The sequence below is a fragment of the Elephas maximus genome, chromosome 10 (genome assembly GCF_024166365.1).
Source record: "Elephas maximus indicus isolate mEleMax1 chromosome 10, mEleMax1 primary haplotype, whole genome shotgun sequence".
Taxonomy (NCBI): domain Eukaryota; kingdom Metazoa; phylum Chordata; class Mammalia; order Proboscidea; family Elephantidae; genus Elephas; species Elephas maximus.
Window position 1 is genome coordinate 73,941,444 of NC_064828.1, and position 16,803 is coordinate 73,958,246.

At 42.2% G+C, this 16,803-nt stretch overlaps 1 protein-coding gene across 1 annotated transcript in view; it reads left to right on the top strand.

The window, feature by feature from the left end:
• Window positions 1–16,423, top strand: part of PRKCH (protein kinase C eta) — a 278,206-nt gene extending 261,783 nt beyond the window's left edge. Inside the window, exons 13-14 of the mRNA XM_049899308.1 lie at window positions 13,299–13,442; window positions 15,144–16,423. Of these exons, the coding sequence (XP_049755265.1) occupies window positions 13,299–13,442; window positions 15,144–15,290 (291 nt within the window). The 3' untranslated portion in view covers window positions 15,291–16,423. The remainder of the gene's footprint in view (window positions 1–13,298; window positions 13,443–15,143) is intronic.
• The last annotated feature ends 380 nt before the right edge of the window (window positions 16,424–16,803 follow it).

Consider the following 16,803-nt stretch of genomic DNA (forward strand, 5'->3'; position numbering starts at 1 on the left):
ATTTTCCAGAATGGAAAGTTGTTAAAAATCAACATATGAATGGATGTTTTATGTAAATTCAAAGTATATGTGTGGGCCTATAAACATTTCTAGGCAGTGAAGAAAAAAAGTGGACTTACTTTTCATGAATAAAGCAAAGTGGTTTAACAATACAAGTATACAGAAAAAGGGAATTGTGTGTGCCATGTATTAGTTGTCCAGTGGAACCCAGCTACATCTTTTGATTCCCAGTAAGAGACTTAGGTTTCTGGACTGGGGGCCTTTGTCACCCCAATCATTTTTATACTATAGGCAAAATGATCACTGGTTTTAGCACACTCATTTCTTCAGCAACCCAGAACAGTTTCCATGTCTTTTCAAGAAGTGTCCCTCAACCTCAAGTCAGCACTCAGTGTACCCCAGGAAACACTTTTAACAAATAGAAAAGACACCAGAGCAGGAAGGAGCCCTTGCTGGTAAGCTCCACCCCAGGCTGCTAGCCTTGCAACCCTGTGCACCCCTTTTCTTCCTGGCTGGGTTTGCTCTTCCTACCAGAGAGGAAGGAAGAGCCACGATCTCCAAGCTAGCCCTTCACATCCCTCTTACAACAGCCTCAGCATGGTGGGTCATCTCTACCTGGCTTCCTGAGATTTCATGATGACATTTTCTTGGAATACAAGATCAGGACTGTTCCTGGAACTGGTGTTTTCTGGTTACTTGGCTTTGTTTTTTTTTTTTTTTTTTGTCTTCAAAAGAAAAAGCTTTCTGAATTCCCTCTTACCTTTTTAAATTAAAGACATTATTACTATTCCATATCTGGGGACCCTGGTGGTATAGTGGTTAAGTGCTATGGCTGCCAACCAAAAGGTCAGCCGTTCAAATCCACCAGGCGCTCCTTGGAAACTCTGTGAGGTGGTTCTACTCTGAACTACAGGGTTGCTATGAGTCGGAATCGACTCAACGGCAATGGGTACAGGTATATCTGGGGAAACTATTTGGATATCCATTTATATAACATACCTGAGATTCACAGATGGTAAGGACCTCAGGGCTTCATCTGATATAATGGTGTAAACGAGTCCCCTGAATTTAGGGCGGGGGAGAGGGTGTTCTTGTCCAGCGTTCCACAGTAAGTAAGCGGTTGGACAGGACTGAAAACAACATCTTCTGATTTCTAACCCAAGGTTACTCTCCTACACTGGCCCTTCCCATCAGCGCCTGTACCACACCTACCGCCCCTAAGATGGTGAACATTTGAGTTCTTTGTACATAGATGTCCAAGCATTTCATCTGGACTTAGAGGGCAAAGGACCTGGGAGAATACTTGCCACAGAGCACAGATCAGTTGGGCGATGGTTGGGGCTTCTACTTGACAAACAAAAAAAAAATCTAAATTATTAACCTGTGATCCTTTTAACTAAAAATAACCGTAGCGTGTGGGGTGGGGTGGGAGGGAGGTAGAATGCAGTGGGAAAACTTTTGTTGTTGTTGTTTGCCCTTTTGTCTCTCTCATTTCTAATCTTCACTTTTCTTCACTTTAAACGTCTGTGTGATATATTCACATGTGCCTCCTCCAAGAGCAAAACAACCCCAGCCCCCATTCTCAAAGAATAGATTATAAAAACTGGCAACATCCACAGAAGTTAACAGGGAAGAAACTCCCGAAGGTACACACGTTTGTGTAAAGACCAGGTAGAGGCTTTCCAGATCACTGACTTTAAAGGTGATTTTTTTTTTTTTTTTTTTTTTTTTTTTTTTTGGCTTTTCACTTAGTTTAGGAAGAAAAACAAGATGTTTTCTTGTTGCTCACCATGTTACCACATGTCATAGGCTGGCACTAAATCAAATGCTGATAATAGGATATAAAAGGAAATATTTAGTTTGCTTAAAACTGCCAAGATTGGGCTGAGTTTTGCGTTCACCTAGCTCCAGAAAGACTTGGGAAAGTCCCCAGCAAGGCTGTAGAGCTTAGGGAGTTGATGCACTGTTGCAGAGGTTACCCTCCTCTGCTAAATCAGCACCCCTGAAGTCACATGGCTCAGTGCTGACTCAGGTGAGTCAACACCCTTTTCTCAGAGCTCACACAGGTGACTGGGTTAAATAAGCACTGAAGGGAAGTTGGTGCATTCTCCTCAGCCACCTTTGACAGTTCTGGAGACGTTGTAAACTTGGCATCAGAAGGTGATTATAAAGTGCTTTTGTTACTAAGCTTTATGGAAATTAAAGTGTATCTGTGCGTGTGGGTGTATCTGTCATCAAACCTATCAGATTTTATCATCCGTGCATTGTCTGCTGGAGTCCTGTTTGCCTCTGTGCACAAAAGGGGAACCCAATTAATTCTGGAATCCTCTTTTAGCTGTGTGTCCCACATCTGTCACCAGGCAGTTGACTAGAGCCATTCAAAGAGATCAGCCTTGAGTTTAAAAAAAAAAAAAAAACCCAGTGCCTTGAGTTTTAGCCTCTCCATTTCCCTACTTTCCTCTGGGTAGAAGATGGAATGCTCTAGGGAGTGACCAGAAGGTGATCAGCTAATAGGAGTTTGAGGAAGAGGAGGAAAAACTGGGACCCAGATTGTTAGAGCAGGTCTTTCGAACACTGTTAGAAAAAAAGTTATCCAAAGATACTTTAACAAGAGGAATGGTTACTATGCAACTGGCAGCCATTTGCCAGGACTGGAGTTCCCGTATGAGAAAATGGAACTGCTCCAGAAGCCTCTTGCTGAAGCTCTTAGTGTGGGTAACACCTTTCAGAAATGTAGCATTTACCCACAGATAGATCAAGGTCAATGGGGTCAGAAAACAGAAAAACATTAACATATTCATCTTCCCAGAGATTTCATATTTGGCCTTTTTTTTTTTTTTATCATATAGCTTACATTAAAGTTAATGTTCTCAAGTTCCTTCCCCCTTGCTACTTTCTAAGTTTCCTAAGAGTAGAAATCATAACATTTTACTTGTGGCTGGCAGTGTGAAGGATTATTTTTCTTTTTTTCTTTTAACGGAACACTAATAGCACTTGGAAACCCTGGTGGCATAGTGGCTAAGAGCTATGACTGCTAACCAAGAGGTCGATGGTTCAAATCTACCAGGCACTCCTTGGAAACTTTTTTCTACCCTGTCCTATAGGGTCACTATGAGTCGGGATCAACTTGACAGCAGTGGGTTTGGTTTTTTTAATAGCACTTACCTCTATAGTGTCCATACCTCAGCCAGAAGAGAAAAATGTCAGAAGTTTTGTAGAATGAGCATGGTAACTTTATCCATGTGGAGGTTTGCACCAATGTAGGTGAGTCAGAAGAGCTTCTGTTTTAAGCTGGAAAAATTCTCGTGAAAAGAAGTAGTATGCTTTGCTTTCTTTGTCCTTTCCAACATCAAGGATGTAACAGTGGGTTGTTAAATGTGGTTTGAACACCACAGATAATGCATATCTGGCATAAAGAAGGGCACTGGTCTGGTTTTCCTAAGGAGGAAATAAAGAGTATTGTGGAGTGCTGCTCTGGAGAATCCTTCTTTAGCACTCGCTTATATTCAATAGCTGTTCTTCGGGAGATCACACACAAAAGGAAGTAGCTTGTTCAGCCTGGGTGTGTAGGGTAGCAACAGCAGGTTGAGCTTCCTTTTCCTTTAATACTGGGGAGTTTCTGGAGAGCAAAGAAACCCGCCCTGTCCACCAGAGCTTCTCGAGACTGGTTTGCCTGGAATAAAATTATATTGGTTAACACTGTTGGCACAAGTGCATGACCTTGGGCTTCCATTTCTGAAACTCACCTCTGACATTTATCTTGTTTTTCTTAAACCAAAATTGTCGTGTCATTTGAGTAAAGCTACTAAGATGGCTTGGGATTCAGAGGAAGCAATAATGATTATCTTAAAACACAGGAAAGGGTAAGGGTTGACAGGGAATTGCAAAAATGCCACACAAAAGTGCTGTTGGATTCCAGTCACAGACAGGCTAGAAGATACTGAGACAAAGCCACTAGGGATTTCGGCAGTGTTCCTTCCCCACTGCAGTACAGCACATTCGTTGTACCAAGTTCCATTATGAGGAAATAGCATTCACTGTGTCGTATGCCTCTGGAAATGTCTCACAGAATATTCTGATGTAGGTCAGTTAAAGCCTATCAGTTAAGACACTGACCATTGGCATTTTCAAATTTATCCACATACTCACTCCTTCAATAACTATCACAGCGAGATCAGCTTAAGCAAGCTTTGTTTCATTTATTTTTCATAAAGGCAAGTCCTCTTCCGACCCCAGGAAAATGTGACATCTCTACCTGAGTGAGTTATGGTCATCTTCAAAATGTCACCTCCCCCACCCCAGGGTTTTAATGATAAACCCTAAAAGGGGAGAAAGAAAGGATAAGATTGTAGACTCTTGCTGTTGGCAGAGACAATGGAAGGCATTGGTCTTCTTGAACCTGGTGCTGGACAGGTCATCTAGCATCCTTGACAGGTCATTCAGGTTCTGCTTCTAACATTTCTGGTAAGAGAGTCATGTTCCTCCCAGGAAAGCCCTTCCCATTATTTTATGGCTTTCAGTGTTAAAAAAAAAAAAAAAAAAAATTTTTTTTTGTTTTAATTTTCTTTATACAAAATATGCCTCCTTTACTTTCCACTCCCAGAATTTATTCTTCCCATTTAGAGCTGCCTGATCCCTCTTCAGTATCAACTCAACAGCAGCGGGTTTGGTTTTTGATTTTAATCCCTCTTCTAAGGAGCCCTGGTAGTTCAGTCACCGGTAAGTGCTCGGCTGCTAACCAAGAGGTCGGCAGTTTGAACCTACCAGACACTCCGTGGGAGAAAGATGTGGCAGTCTGCTTCTGTAAGGATTACACCCTTGGAAAACCATGGGGCAGTTCTGCTTTGCCCTATATGGTCCCTATGAGTCAGAATCGACTCAGCAGCAGTGGGTTTGGGTTTTTTGGTAAATCCCTCTTCTAAAGAGCCCTGGTGGCACAGAGGTTAAGTGCCCGGCTGCTAACCAAGAGGTCAGCAGTTTGAACCTACCAGCTGCTCCGAGGGAGAAAGATGTAGCAGTCTGCTTCCATAAAGATCACAGCCTTGGAAACCCTATGAGCAGTTCTGCTCTGTTCTGTAAGGTCACTATGAGTCAGAATTGACTCAACGGCAACAGATTGGCTGGTTGGTTGTATTCCTCTTCTACCTGAAAACTCCTCAGGTATTTAAAAATATGAACAGTACCCTCCTGTCTTTTCCAACATGAAGACTCCCGTTGTTTGGAATAAAACCAGGTGGTCAGATGGAAGGATTCCTCAGATTTTTTCCAAAACTGTTCCTTTCCTCTCCCTTCTCTTAGTTCCTGCTCTGGGTACGTTTCCCAGCCACATCTCCCTCCATAAAATTAGAAAAATAATCACGTCACATGAGCCACCGAAGGAAGTGCAACATCAGGTAAACACTCAGAATGCTATGATAGCTCATTCAGGCGAAGTCCTGCCCAATATCATGCCAGGAATCCTCCTGACCTGTCAGTCCATGCATTGTCCAGAGTGTTCCAGAATCCAGATAAGATTGGTAGCCTCAAGAGGAGGTTTAGCATAGTGACTGAGAGCAATGACTTATAGTGTCAGACAGGCCTGGATTTGAATCTGTAAAATGGGAAAAGTAATCGGGGTTCTTGTAAAGATTGTAAAGAATGAACTTGAAACACTTAACTCAGTTCCTGGTGAAACGGAAGCGTATATAACATGCATATATCGTAGTGATGGCTACCAGTCAGTAAGCTATAACGTAGCTTTTATTAAAAAAAAAAAAAAAAACTGTACCATTCTCTTCCCCACTTCTGCAGCTTCCCCCTACCCTCACCAGTCTGGATCTCCACATGCTGTGAGAACGGCAGGGTGGTCTACTGCCATGGGTGTGCAGATTACTAGTTCCTGCTCTGCCTAGTAAATTCCATCCAGATTCGGTCTGAACAAGCTGGAGCAACTCTCATTCTCTTGGCTCATCCAATATTCTGTAGCAGCACCATTTTGTATAATAACCTCTACTTAGAGAGATTACGTTTTATTTCTCCTGAGCTATTCAGAAAATCTGTTATGTGTCTTCCCACCTTCCCATCTTCTACCTACCCCCAGAGGATTGTTGTCAGTCCTATTTTAGGTTTAAAAGTCTTCTCTGCTTCTCCTATGTAAAAAGACTTATTTGTTCCTTAGAATCAACACCAAGTCAAAGCCCTGGTGTTTCTTTCCCACCTGTGCTGCCCCATCAGCTAACTCCCATGTCCCAACCTTGTCCCTGTTACCATTGCCTGGCTGGAGGGTGCTGCTGGTATAGGTCTTTCCCAGGTCTGTGCCTCACCACTGTGGTTGGCATGAAGGGGTGTGAACAGAGAAGGTTGATGACTGATAGGAGAGGGTCAGACTCTACCTGTAGCAGTGACAAAAGGCAGACATGTGTGCCTACAACACACAATGCATTTTGTCAGCGCCAGGGTAGCCATTGGGCTCTCTACCCATGGTGAGATTGGCCATGATGGCTGTGAATCATACTCTGTTCTGTGTCCTGTGTACTTTCTCTTCTCTCCTCCCCAGCACTCTCTATAGAGCCATAAATGCCTCCAGGAGAGTCTTCTGGAATATTGATGGGAATGTCCTGTGGCACTACTTCCTTCCCTTACCAATTGCCAGTGTTAGCTCCTCTCTCTATCATTTGCTTAAGATCTAAAATTGAACAAAGGGATAGTTCAGTCAGTTGGAGTAACATAGTTCACAAAAATCATGACCTGCATCCTAGTGAAGTGAGTAGCATTTGGAGTCTTAAGACTTTGCGAGCAGTCATCTAAGAAACAACTGCGGGTCTCTACTCACCAAGAGCAAAACAGTAAGAAGGTAACCAAAAGCTCAGAGAAGAAACAAGTCTACACAACCACAACCTCATCTACCCTGCGATCAGAAGAACTAGTTGGTGCCCAGCTACCACCACTGACCATTCTGACCAGGGATACAATAGATGGTCCTGCCTAGAAGGGGAGAAAAATGTAAAACAGAACTCAAATTCTCTTTTATCTATCTGTCTGTCTGTCTGTCTGTCAATCATCTATCTATCTTATATGTCATCTATCTAATCTATATATATACACACACATACATATATACATATATATACATACATATACATATATATGTATATGTGTGTGTGTGTATATATATATCTCCAGACAAACTGGAACAGTAGAGAACAGAGGGCTCCTGAGACTATCACCCTGAGACACTCTTTAAACCTAGAACATAGCCTACCCCTTGAGATCACCTTTTAGCAAAATAGCAGAGTGGCACACAAAATAAAGAATATTACCCATAAGATTGGTGCTGTACTTAAAAACCATAGTATGAGACCAAAAGGTCAACAATTACTAAAAACCAAAGATGAGAAAATAAGGGGGTGGAGTAACTAGAGCACTGGAAATAGAGCAAACAGAACACAAAGAAAATGTGGACACATTGTGGTAAGTGTAACTAGTGTCACCAAACAACCTGTGCAGAAATTGTCAAACGGGAACCTAACTTACTGTGTAAATTTTCACTGAAAACTCAATAAAATATATATATTTTTAATTGAGATTATTATTATTTTTTTTTTTTTGCCAAACAACCAAATCCAGTTATGCTGTTTGAACACAACAGTGTTCTCTAGATCCTGGAAGAAAATCTTACTAGACTAATTGCTCTATTTATATAACTAGTCCCCTTTGTATAAAATCAGACAGATTTTGAAAGAGGAAAAAAATACTTTTAGCCATTGCCTACATTTTAATGAGTTTAAAAGTACATTTGGATCCTGTTACCTCAAGACTCATTACAAAGGGTCAGCTTAAACCCTGTCCTCTGGAACATCCAGCAACTCAGAACGAAAGCCTCCTCATGTGTAGCTGAGTCCACGAGGCATGACTAGTCCTGTACCTGGTACCAGATTTACAACGAAGTTGCTCTGTAGCAGCCAGCTGCCAACATTTGCTGTCTCTCTTCTATTGTTAAAGCAGATAAAGCTGCATATTAAAGCCTGACTGTTGTTTGTGTTCATGCTCTCAGATTGTCTTAGAAAAGATTTGCCGTCAGAAAAATTGTTTTCCAAAGACCACCACTACTATCCCAGTGTTGGAGCCTGGAACTGAAAGCATCATTTTTCTTGTTCTCACCTTTCCTGGCTGCAAAGTACAGTAAGAGGGAGAGTGGGAAGAAGCCTCAGGGTCATGGGTGACCTCAGGTTTTAGTCTCTCAGAGACTTTCGATCCGTGCCCCTGCCTATAAATGGTTTAACAAGATAATAGTACCTTACCAGTTGCTTTGAGTCAATTCTGACTCATGGCAACCTCACGTGTATGACAGTAGAACTGCGCCCCATGGGGTTTTCAGTGGCTGATTTTTCAGAAGTAAATTGCCAGGCTTTCTTTCAGGTTACCTCTAGGTACGTTGGAACCTTTCGATTAACAGCCAAGCGCATTAACCATTTGCAGCACTCAGGGCCTCCCAAAGATGATAATATTCACATTATTGAGGGCTTCCAATGTGCCAGGCACATTAGATAAATGATCTCATTTACTCCTCATAATAACATTGTGAAGTACCAGAAAATCTCCATTTTACAGATAAGGAAACTGAGGCCCAGAGAAATTAAGAAATCTGTCCAAGATCACACAGCTCATCAGTGGTGGAGGTGGTATACAAACACAGGTAGCCACAGTGCAGAGCCCAAGCAGGGAATCTTTGTGCCGTCCATATCCGTGGAGATCATATGCCCTTCCTTGGTTTGCAGGAAGCTTCTCAGGACATTCTTGTATAAACCTGGCCTAAATTCCTTACAATTCACTTTAGAGCTACCCCTCCAAAGGGAGCATGGCTAATAGCTTACCCCTCTAGTCATACCTTCTCTGTAAACTTGGGAGAATTGTTAAGTCTGTTATTCTCAAGGCCAAGTATGTCACTGATTCCTTCAGTTAAATTCCAGTTTAATACTGCCCATGGAAGGGAGAGGAAAATGAAACAACTCCGAACTTCCCTGACTTCGGCTCTTCTTCCCCTTCTCTTCATTTAGCTTGAGACTTACATATGAGGTGGAATTAGATTTTCCACCCCGCCTCCTCACTTACTCTTTGCAGCTTATAAAGTGCTTTTACTGGCCCTAGAAAACATTCTGCTTCTTTGAGTAAATGTGTCCAGACTCTTTCATGAAGTCACTTTATTTTTCTCCTTGGTTAACTTTCCCTTTTGGACCACAGTTGGGGAGAAGGTCAGTTGAGGTGAAGCAAGCTTTAAGTTTGACCTTAGACACAAAGAAATTGATTGCATTTAACGGCATTGTTGTTAACTTGTTTGTCATTTGAGCTCCATTAGGAACATAAGGAAATAGAGGAAGCTTCCTGAAGAAGGATTATGCCATAACCGTTCCAGCAGCCCAGAATCAGGTGGTTAGGGAGAGGCCTGTGCCTAGCCTAGGACAGCAAGCCCCTCCTGCCTCCAACTCCCCACCAGTGTGCACCACGGAAGACTTCAAGCTCAGGACAAATGTTAAACGTCCACTTAATTCCCTATCTCTGTCTTTGGAGGGGAATGGTCACAGAGGGGCTACAAGCCTCTCCCCAAAACATTCCACTCCCTTAGCACCACGACCACCCTCCTCCTCCTTGGAATGGTTCCCCTTTGGTTTCTGTTTCATGGCACTTGTCCTCCCCTGGCTTTTCATGATCTTCTCCTGCTGCCACTTTGGTATTCTTTCCACTGTATGCTCAGGAACTAGACAGAGTCAATGAGTGAAGCCATTGAGAGTAAAGCCAAAGGAGACATGGCTGACTAAGGATCCTATGCCCCCATTTAAACGGGACCACCACTGTTCAACACCAGGCCATTTTTATCAATAAGAAGTGCAGGCCCAATGTTCTAAGCTACCCCATTTTCTAAGAGACACTGGAAAACTGGACTTTATACGACATTTCCTAGTTTTTAAATGTTTAACAAGAAATTAAAATTATTTTAAAATACTATGTGGGCCAAATAAAATATGTATGAGTCTTGGGGCTGGCTTCAGTTCTATATTCTCTTTCTGCAGTCTTGCCTGCAGTCAGTTTCAGCTCTCACCCAAATGTTGAGGTCTATGTTAGATCTTTATCCCTAGTCCACACTCCAGATTTGCATGGCTAATCGTCTCCATGTGGGTGCCCACACACCTCAAATGCAAAGCTGAGCTTATCCACCTTCCAGAACCTGACGTACTGTAAGATCTCAATAATGTTGATTGTTTTTGTCTTTATTTCTCTGACAAAATATTACTACTACTGTATTAACTACTACAACTATGACTCCTATTATTACTACTACTACTAATAATCTGTTGCACCTCTTTTGTTCCCTGTTTCCATTACTCAACACCACCACTCCATCAGACAGTCAGGGAGGACCCTGTGATCTTGGACTCTCTTTCCCTACCTCTTCATCCTAGCTCTAGGCCGTCGGTGGATTGTGCTAATTCTGCCTCTATAAGCCTTCTAGGACTCACATCTAACTTTTTCTTCTTATTAACTAGAAATTATTCTCGTTTCTGAATTTGTGCCTTCTTAGCTATTGCCTCAGCCTCATAACTATTCACCCTGCCACAGGCTCTTACTTCCCTGTTCGGGATTTATTTATCACACTGCGGCTAGAGTCATCGTCCCAAGTCACAGGGAAGCTCTTGTCACTGACCTCTTTGTACACTTGTGATGGATCCTACTGGCTGCCCCCAAAGTTACCCAACCATCCCTGCGTGCCAGTGTACTAGGCTATATACCAGGTATATGTGTGCACCTGTGCGTTTGTCCTTGCTGCAGTCTTAGGCACAGTTGTTTTTTTCTTTCATACCCGTGATAGTTGTATTCATCTTCTAAGTCTATTCCATGAAGCCATCCCTTGCTTATCACTACCAGCCCCTAATGCGTGTGTGGACGTATGTGTGTGTGCACATGCATGCACAAACACAGAGACACACACACACACAAGCTACTTGTCAGTCTGTCTTCTAAGTTCCCACAGCATTTTGTCTATGTCTCTTTCCATTTTATCCAGCCTTGTAGGTGAAGTTTGCTTCCTCGTCTCCTTTCTAGGTGATCAGCTTCTTGATGGGAGACATGCTTTATCATCTGTTTATCTCTACACTGCCTTGCATGTAATAAACACCCTGTAAACATTTGTAAATTCAATTAAAGATTTTTTTTTTAATGGAACATGGCTGCATCTAAAGGGATCAACCAAAGATATACAAAAATCAAAACAAAATGCTGTCCTTATTTAAAAAGATTTCTCAGATTATCAAGCTAAAGAAATGGATATTCTGCCTGTCCTCAGTTCCAGGAATGCAGTTTTTTAGAGGAGCAGGAGCACAATTTGGTCTGCTTTTCCTCAGGCACTGCCCTTTCCAGAATGCCCTGTGGAAGCCTACATTCAGTGCCAGGGCCAGGGAAGAATGAGCAAAGTCTCTCGGACACCAAGGCTTCCGCCACCCTGGCAGATAGAGCTCTGTACTGTTCCACTTGCCCAAAAGGACGAGTTGTGCCCAGACATTCACAAGATGTCCTCTGCTCACATCATTGACAGGCCTGGGAGTTTCCCACAAGCCATCTGGGTCTGTTTTGCTGTCCTTGTATCCTGAGTTTTTTGTAGCATTGTTTTTGTTGTTGTTGTTACTTAGCTGGTATTCCAGTGACTTTTTTAAGGAGAGCACCTACTTTCTTCTTTTATGTAGGTATTTTCCCTTTCCCTTCTGAGTTGCGTAGGCTTACCCAGGGAGAGCCCAGGCAGCGTGAGCTCCTAGCTCTTACAAAACCTAGTTTGTTTATAAAATATGTATTTCCCAAATCTACATTGATCATTGTAAGTGCCTGGAGTGGTAACTTCTCTGGAAATGTGTAGCTCAGAATTCTCCTTTTTCTTTGGGGTTCCCCCTCCAATCCAGCACCACCTGTGGCTTTTAATTCCTTGTCCCTGGAAGAAAGGAGTAGCCTTTACACCCCATCAGTGCCTTCATTTTTTTATTAGCTCTTCTTTGAAGTTTTTTTTTTTTAAGCATTTTATGAGGTATCTCCGTTCAGATTTGCTTAGGAATTTTGAAGGCTCCTCTCTCCACATTATCATTTTCATTTGAAACAATGCTGGTGACTGCCTCCAAACACTACCTTCTCCTTTCTGCATCTTCAACAAGAATCTCTTTTTATTTACTCCCTAATTCAGCTCCAAAGCAATTTCTATAAACACAGCATTACTTCTGTCTTGTGTTCGTAAATCAGACCTGACAAAGTGTGCTATTCTAAGTTGCATAGACCTATTTTTAAATAGCTTGATTTAAATACAAAGCAACAACCAAACTTCTTATCCAAGGTAAATTTTCTTTTAAAAATGGAAAATTAAATTAGCTTCAGTGTCTTTGAAATTGAGAATCACATTCTGACCGTGAAAAGTGAATTATCCTGCACTTGTCCTTGCTCAGGAAGTGAGCAAAATATCTTTATTGGCCATTTTGCGAAACTGGATTTAGCTGGAAAATCTTTATAGGAGGAGCTCAGCCCCAAGAATGTTTCCTAATTGATACAAATACAAAGGATTTATATACACATATTGCTTGAATATGTGACAATGCTTGTTCTAATTTTTGGTCTATATTAACAGGTTCCTAGTTTTTTTCTTTAGTCATTAAACCTATTTCAAAATGGGAAAAAGCATCTTGAAGAGAAAAATTTTCACCCAGAACTGTGATGTCTTCGTTACATGAAAAGTGGCCAACTTTTGTAGCCAGAAAAAAAAAAAAACTTTAAGTTTCGTTTTTACCATTTATGCTTCATTAAACAGATTTTTTAAATAAGTCCCACTCTTCTCTCTCTGGCCTTGTCAGAGAGCAGGAACGCTGGCTGGCTGGTCAGGTCTTTCAGAAAAATAGCACAGCTGTTCCTAAAAGTAGCCCCATTCATAAGATGCCTGCTGTCTACAACTGCAGTGTTGGAGAAAGGCAGACTATTTTATAAAAAGCTGCTTTTCTTTAAAGAGGAAAAAAAAAATACATGGTGTTTATGGAAAAGAGAACTAGACCCTTCAGCTTTCTTTTAGTGGCCATGTCTGGATGGAAGTGGGGAAGACCATAAATACACACAAGCAATTGCGCCTTTAGAGATGATTCATACTGGCTATGCTGCTGCTGATGGAAAATCCAGCTAGTTAAGCAAGATCAGCCAGAGCCTCACACAGGCTCTTCTGCCGCAGCTGATACCCACTATCTTGTGACATACCTGATGTATGTGAATAAATGATACTTACTTTCTCTCTCTCTCTCTCTCAGTTCATGACCAAGAACCCCACCATGCGCTTGGGCAGCCTGCCTCAGGGAGGTGAGCAAGCCATCTTGAGACATCCTTTCTTTAAGGAAATTGACTGGGCCCAGCTGAACCATCGTCAAATAGAGCCACCTTTCAGACCCAGAATCGTAAGTGCCCAAGGCCATTATTGTTGAGCCAACTTTCCTTTTTCTTTAAATGTCAAAAGTCCAATGGGCAGCCACATGGCCCCTGTGGAATGGCCAGACCAGAAGTTCCACCTGACACTTTACAGGGCGGCCTCACCTAGGAGTAGGCTGGGCTCTTTGCCCTTGAGGCAACATCTCTCCATGTGCCCAGGACTCATGGAGTTTTCACCTCTCACATACCCTTAACCTAAATTGAAACCTCCCAGGCTTCTGAGATGCCTTTAACTTTCCAGGTTCCTCCAAAAGAGTTCGGCTAACAAGAAAATTTCTTGTTCCTAACCCGATTTCCTCAGGCCCCTCAGTCAGGGGGCCTTTTGTGCCTTTCCAAAGCCCTTAAGAAAGTAGAGAGGATGTAAAATGTTACCCACTTCACTGGACCCAGGCCCCTTGCCTCAGAGACCCCAAATCTGTAATGGCCACTGTAGCACATAGCTCAGGCCAGGTCAGACCAACCTTGCTTTATCTGGAGGAATACTGGGAGAACCAGGGGTGCCTCCCCAACCTGTGTGGCTGAGCGGAGTAGCCTTTCTGAGTTACATCTAGCTTACAGTCTGGAAGCTGAGCTCTTGCTCATCTGTGGGTCACATACCCCACAGTGGGCAGGTAGGGAAGCTGGACCTAGCACTAGATGGAGAGCTGTGAGGAGGAGGATGGTATAAAGGCAGAGAGAACTGTCACTGACTCTAGCAAGAGAAGCGGCAGTCTAATGTTGGTAGAAATTAGCTATACAGCATTAGCTTATAAAGATATACACAACTTCTCCAAACATAACCAGTAATCAGTTGTCATCGAATTGTCCCCATTTCGTGGCAACTCCATTTGTGTCAGAGTAGACCCGTGCTCCGTAGGGTTTTCAGTGGCCCATTTTTCAGAAAGAGATCACCAGGCCCTTCTTCTAAAGTGCCTCTAGATGGACTCAAACCTCCAGTATTTCGTTTAGCAGCCAAGTGTTAACCGTTTGCACCACCCAAGGACTCCTCTCCAAACATACAGCTAGCTTAATCTATAACAGCCTGCTAAACCATTGGATGTGAGGCATCCAGAGAAAAAGCCATTTTGTTTAATGGGTTTCCCTCAGGAGCTCTTCTGGGTTTAGGGAACACTTCGTTTTCAAAGGCTGGAGCCTGTAGTCTGGACGGCACAGCTGTTCCAGCAGGTCATAATGCGTCTGACCAGTGAGAAAAACGAGAGGCAATTGTTCCCTAAGCTCCACATTTCTTGAAGTTTCTCAGAGAAAATCTCTTCAAGCAAACAATAGGTCGGGCAAGTGTGAATTTACTCAATCCCTGTTGACAAATACATGAGCTCAGGGGCCCCTCAGGAAGGGCAGTTAAGAAGTGGAGCTTCGGTGAATGGAGAATAAAGGGTGAGGGGGCCACCTGGTTCAGGTGGCCAACTAATTCCTTAACCCCCCAGCCTGAGGCTGGCCTGCTCAGCAAGATTTTTCATGGGATTAGAGAATTGGTGGTTACTAAATACCTTAATAATAGATGATGCAGTAGAATTGCTATAAAGTACTATTTAATCATTATCATAACTGTGAATAATGATGCTGATAGAGCTACAGAGCAGTTCTCTGAAGTCATTGGAGCAGGTTCAGTCCCATGAGAGATGAGTAAGTCTCAAGTGCATAAAATCTGACCCTTGTTTCCTTTTTGACAGAAATCCCGAGAAGATGTCAGTAATTTCGACCCTGACTTCATAAAGGAAGAGCCAGTTTTAACCCCAATTGATGAGGGACATCTTCCTATGATTAACCAGGATGAATTTAGAAACTTTTCCTACGTATCTCCAGAATTGCAACTGTAACCTTATGAGAAATGAGAGAGATGGTATGAGAATCAAAAGGGAATTGAGATTTTCTAGGAATTTCCTTGTGAGAACACCTCAGCACCAGCCTTAGAACAAGAACCTTACCTTCAAGGAGCAGGTGGAGAATTCTACAAAGGACAGAGCTTCAAGAGATCAACTATTTCAAGTCCTGAGGGAGCCATGGTTCTGGAATTAGTTGATATCGAAGTGAGATTTCAAGAAGTATCTTGCTCAACCCATGTGTTTCCAATGGCTATTTGGGGCTTGGGAAAGTAACAAGAGCCAAAATGAGAAAAAGTATGAAGAATAAACTCAATATTAAAAATTCTGAGCCAAGCAGGCTTTTTACCTCATGAGGTAAATCAAGACTTTGACTGTATGGACCAGTTTTGTTCTTCGTGGAGCCAATGAATCCCCAAGACTGGCTGTCTGCAAAAAAAAAAAATGCCCCTAAATGCTAATGAAGAATTTAAAGATAGTTTAAAAGGAATGAATGGCTTTCCAAGCAGAATGATTTCATCTGAAGAAACAAAAATTGGCATCAGTAAAACTCACAACATAACACCCAATTTCAAAAAATATGCTGAAGTACCAAGACAACCAATATTGCTTATTCTTACCCTCATTTAATAGATATTTATTGAGTACCCAGTGAGAAGGTGCCAGAACACCCAATTGTGTAAACGGCGTATTTGCTTTAATGGAGCTTCATTCTAGAGTTTATTAATTTACCTGGATATTGTTTGCATTCTGTGAAATGCCTTTCCATATTGCATACATGACACTTCTTTGTCTGCATATAACTCTTTTTCACAGAAGAAAAGCCACTGCTCCAAAGCAACTTTCCACATGGTCAGGAGGCAGAACCAGAGGCGCTTACTGCCTGCTGACCTATGGGATCTCACTGTGGGACGATGTGTCAATACTGCTCTGGGCTCTTAAGTGAAGAACTGCACGCCACTCATGTCATGGTTTATACGTTCGCAGTGTGTTTAAATTATACTTTAAGAGAAAATGATGTGTGTTTGGTATAAACTTTAATAATTAGAATTGGATCTCAGAACACGTACATTTATGAAAGAAGGAGCTTACAATATGTAACCATGTATGTAGTTGGAAAATGTTATCTGGCTGGAAATAAATACTTTTTTTAGCAAAAGAAATTTTTTGTCTGGAAAAATTGATGCAGCTCCCCACTAGGGGAGTAGATTTCTAATCAGAATTAAAGCTTGGGGCAAAATGGATAGCACTCTTGATCTAAAGCAAATTCCAGAAAGGAGAGGTTGGCATAATCTTCTGCGTATCCCTGAAATTACCTTTCATCCTCTGACCAGAACTTCTGTTCTGAATCAGGGTGATGACTGCTAAGCATTGCTGCAACCAATTAATTCTTGAAATCCCAGTGGCTAGACATCTGGGTTTGGGGTTTAGACATAATAAATGCGTATTTATCATTCACATAAAGTTTAGTGCAAGTCTGATGGCCCTCCTCTGTCTTGGAACTAATCTA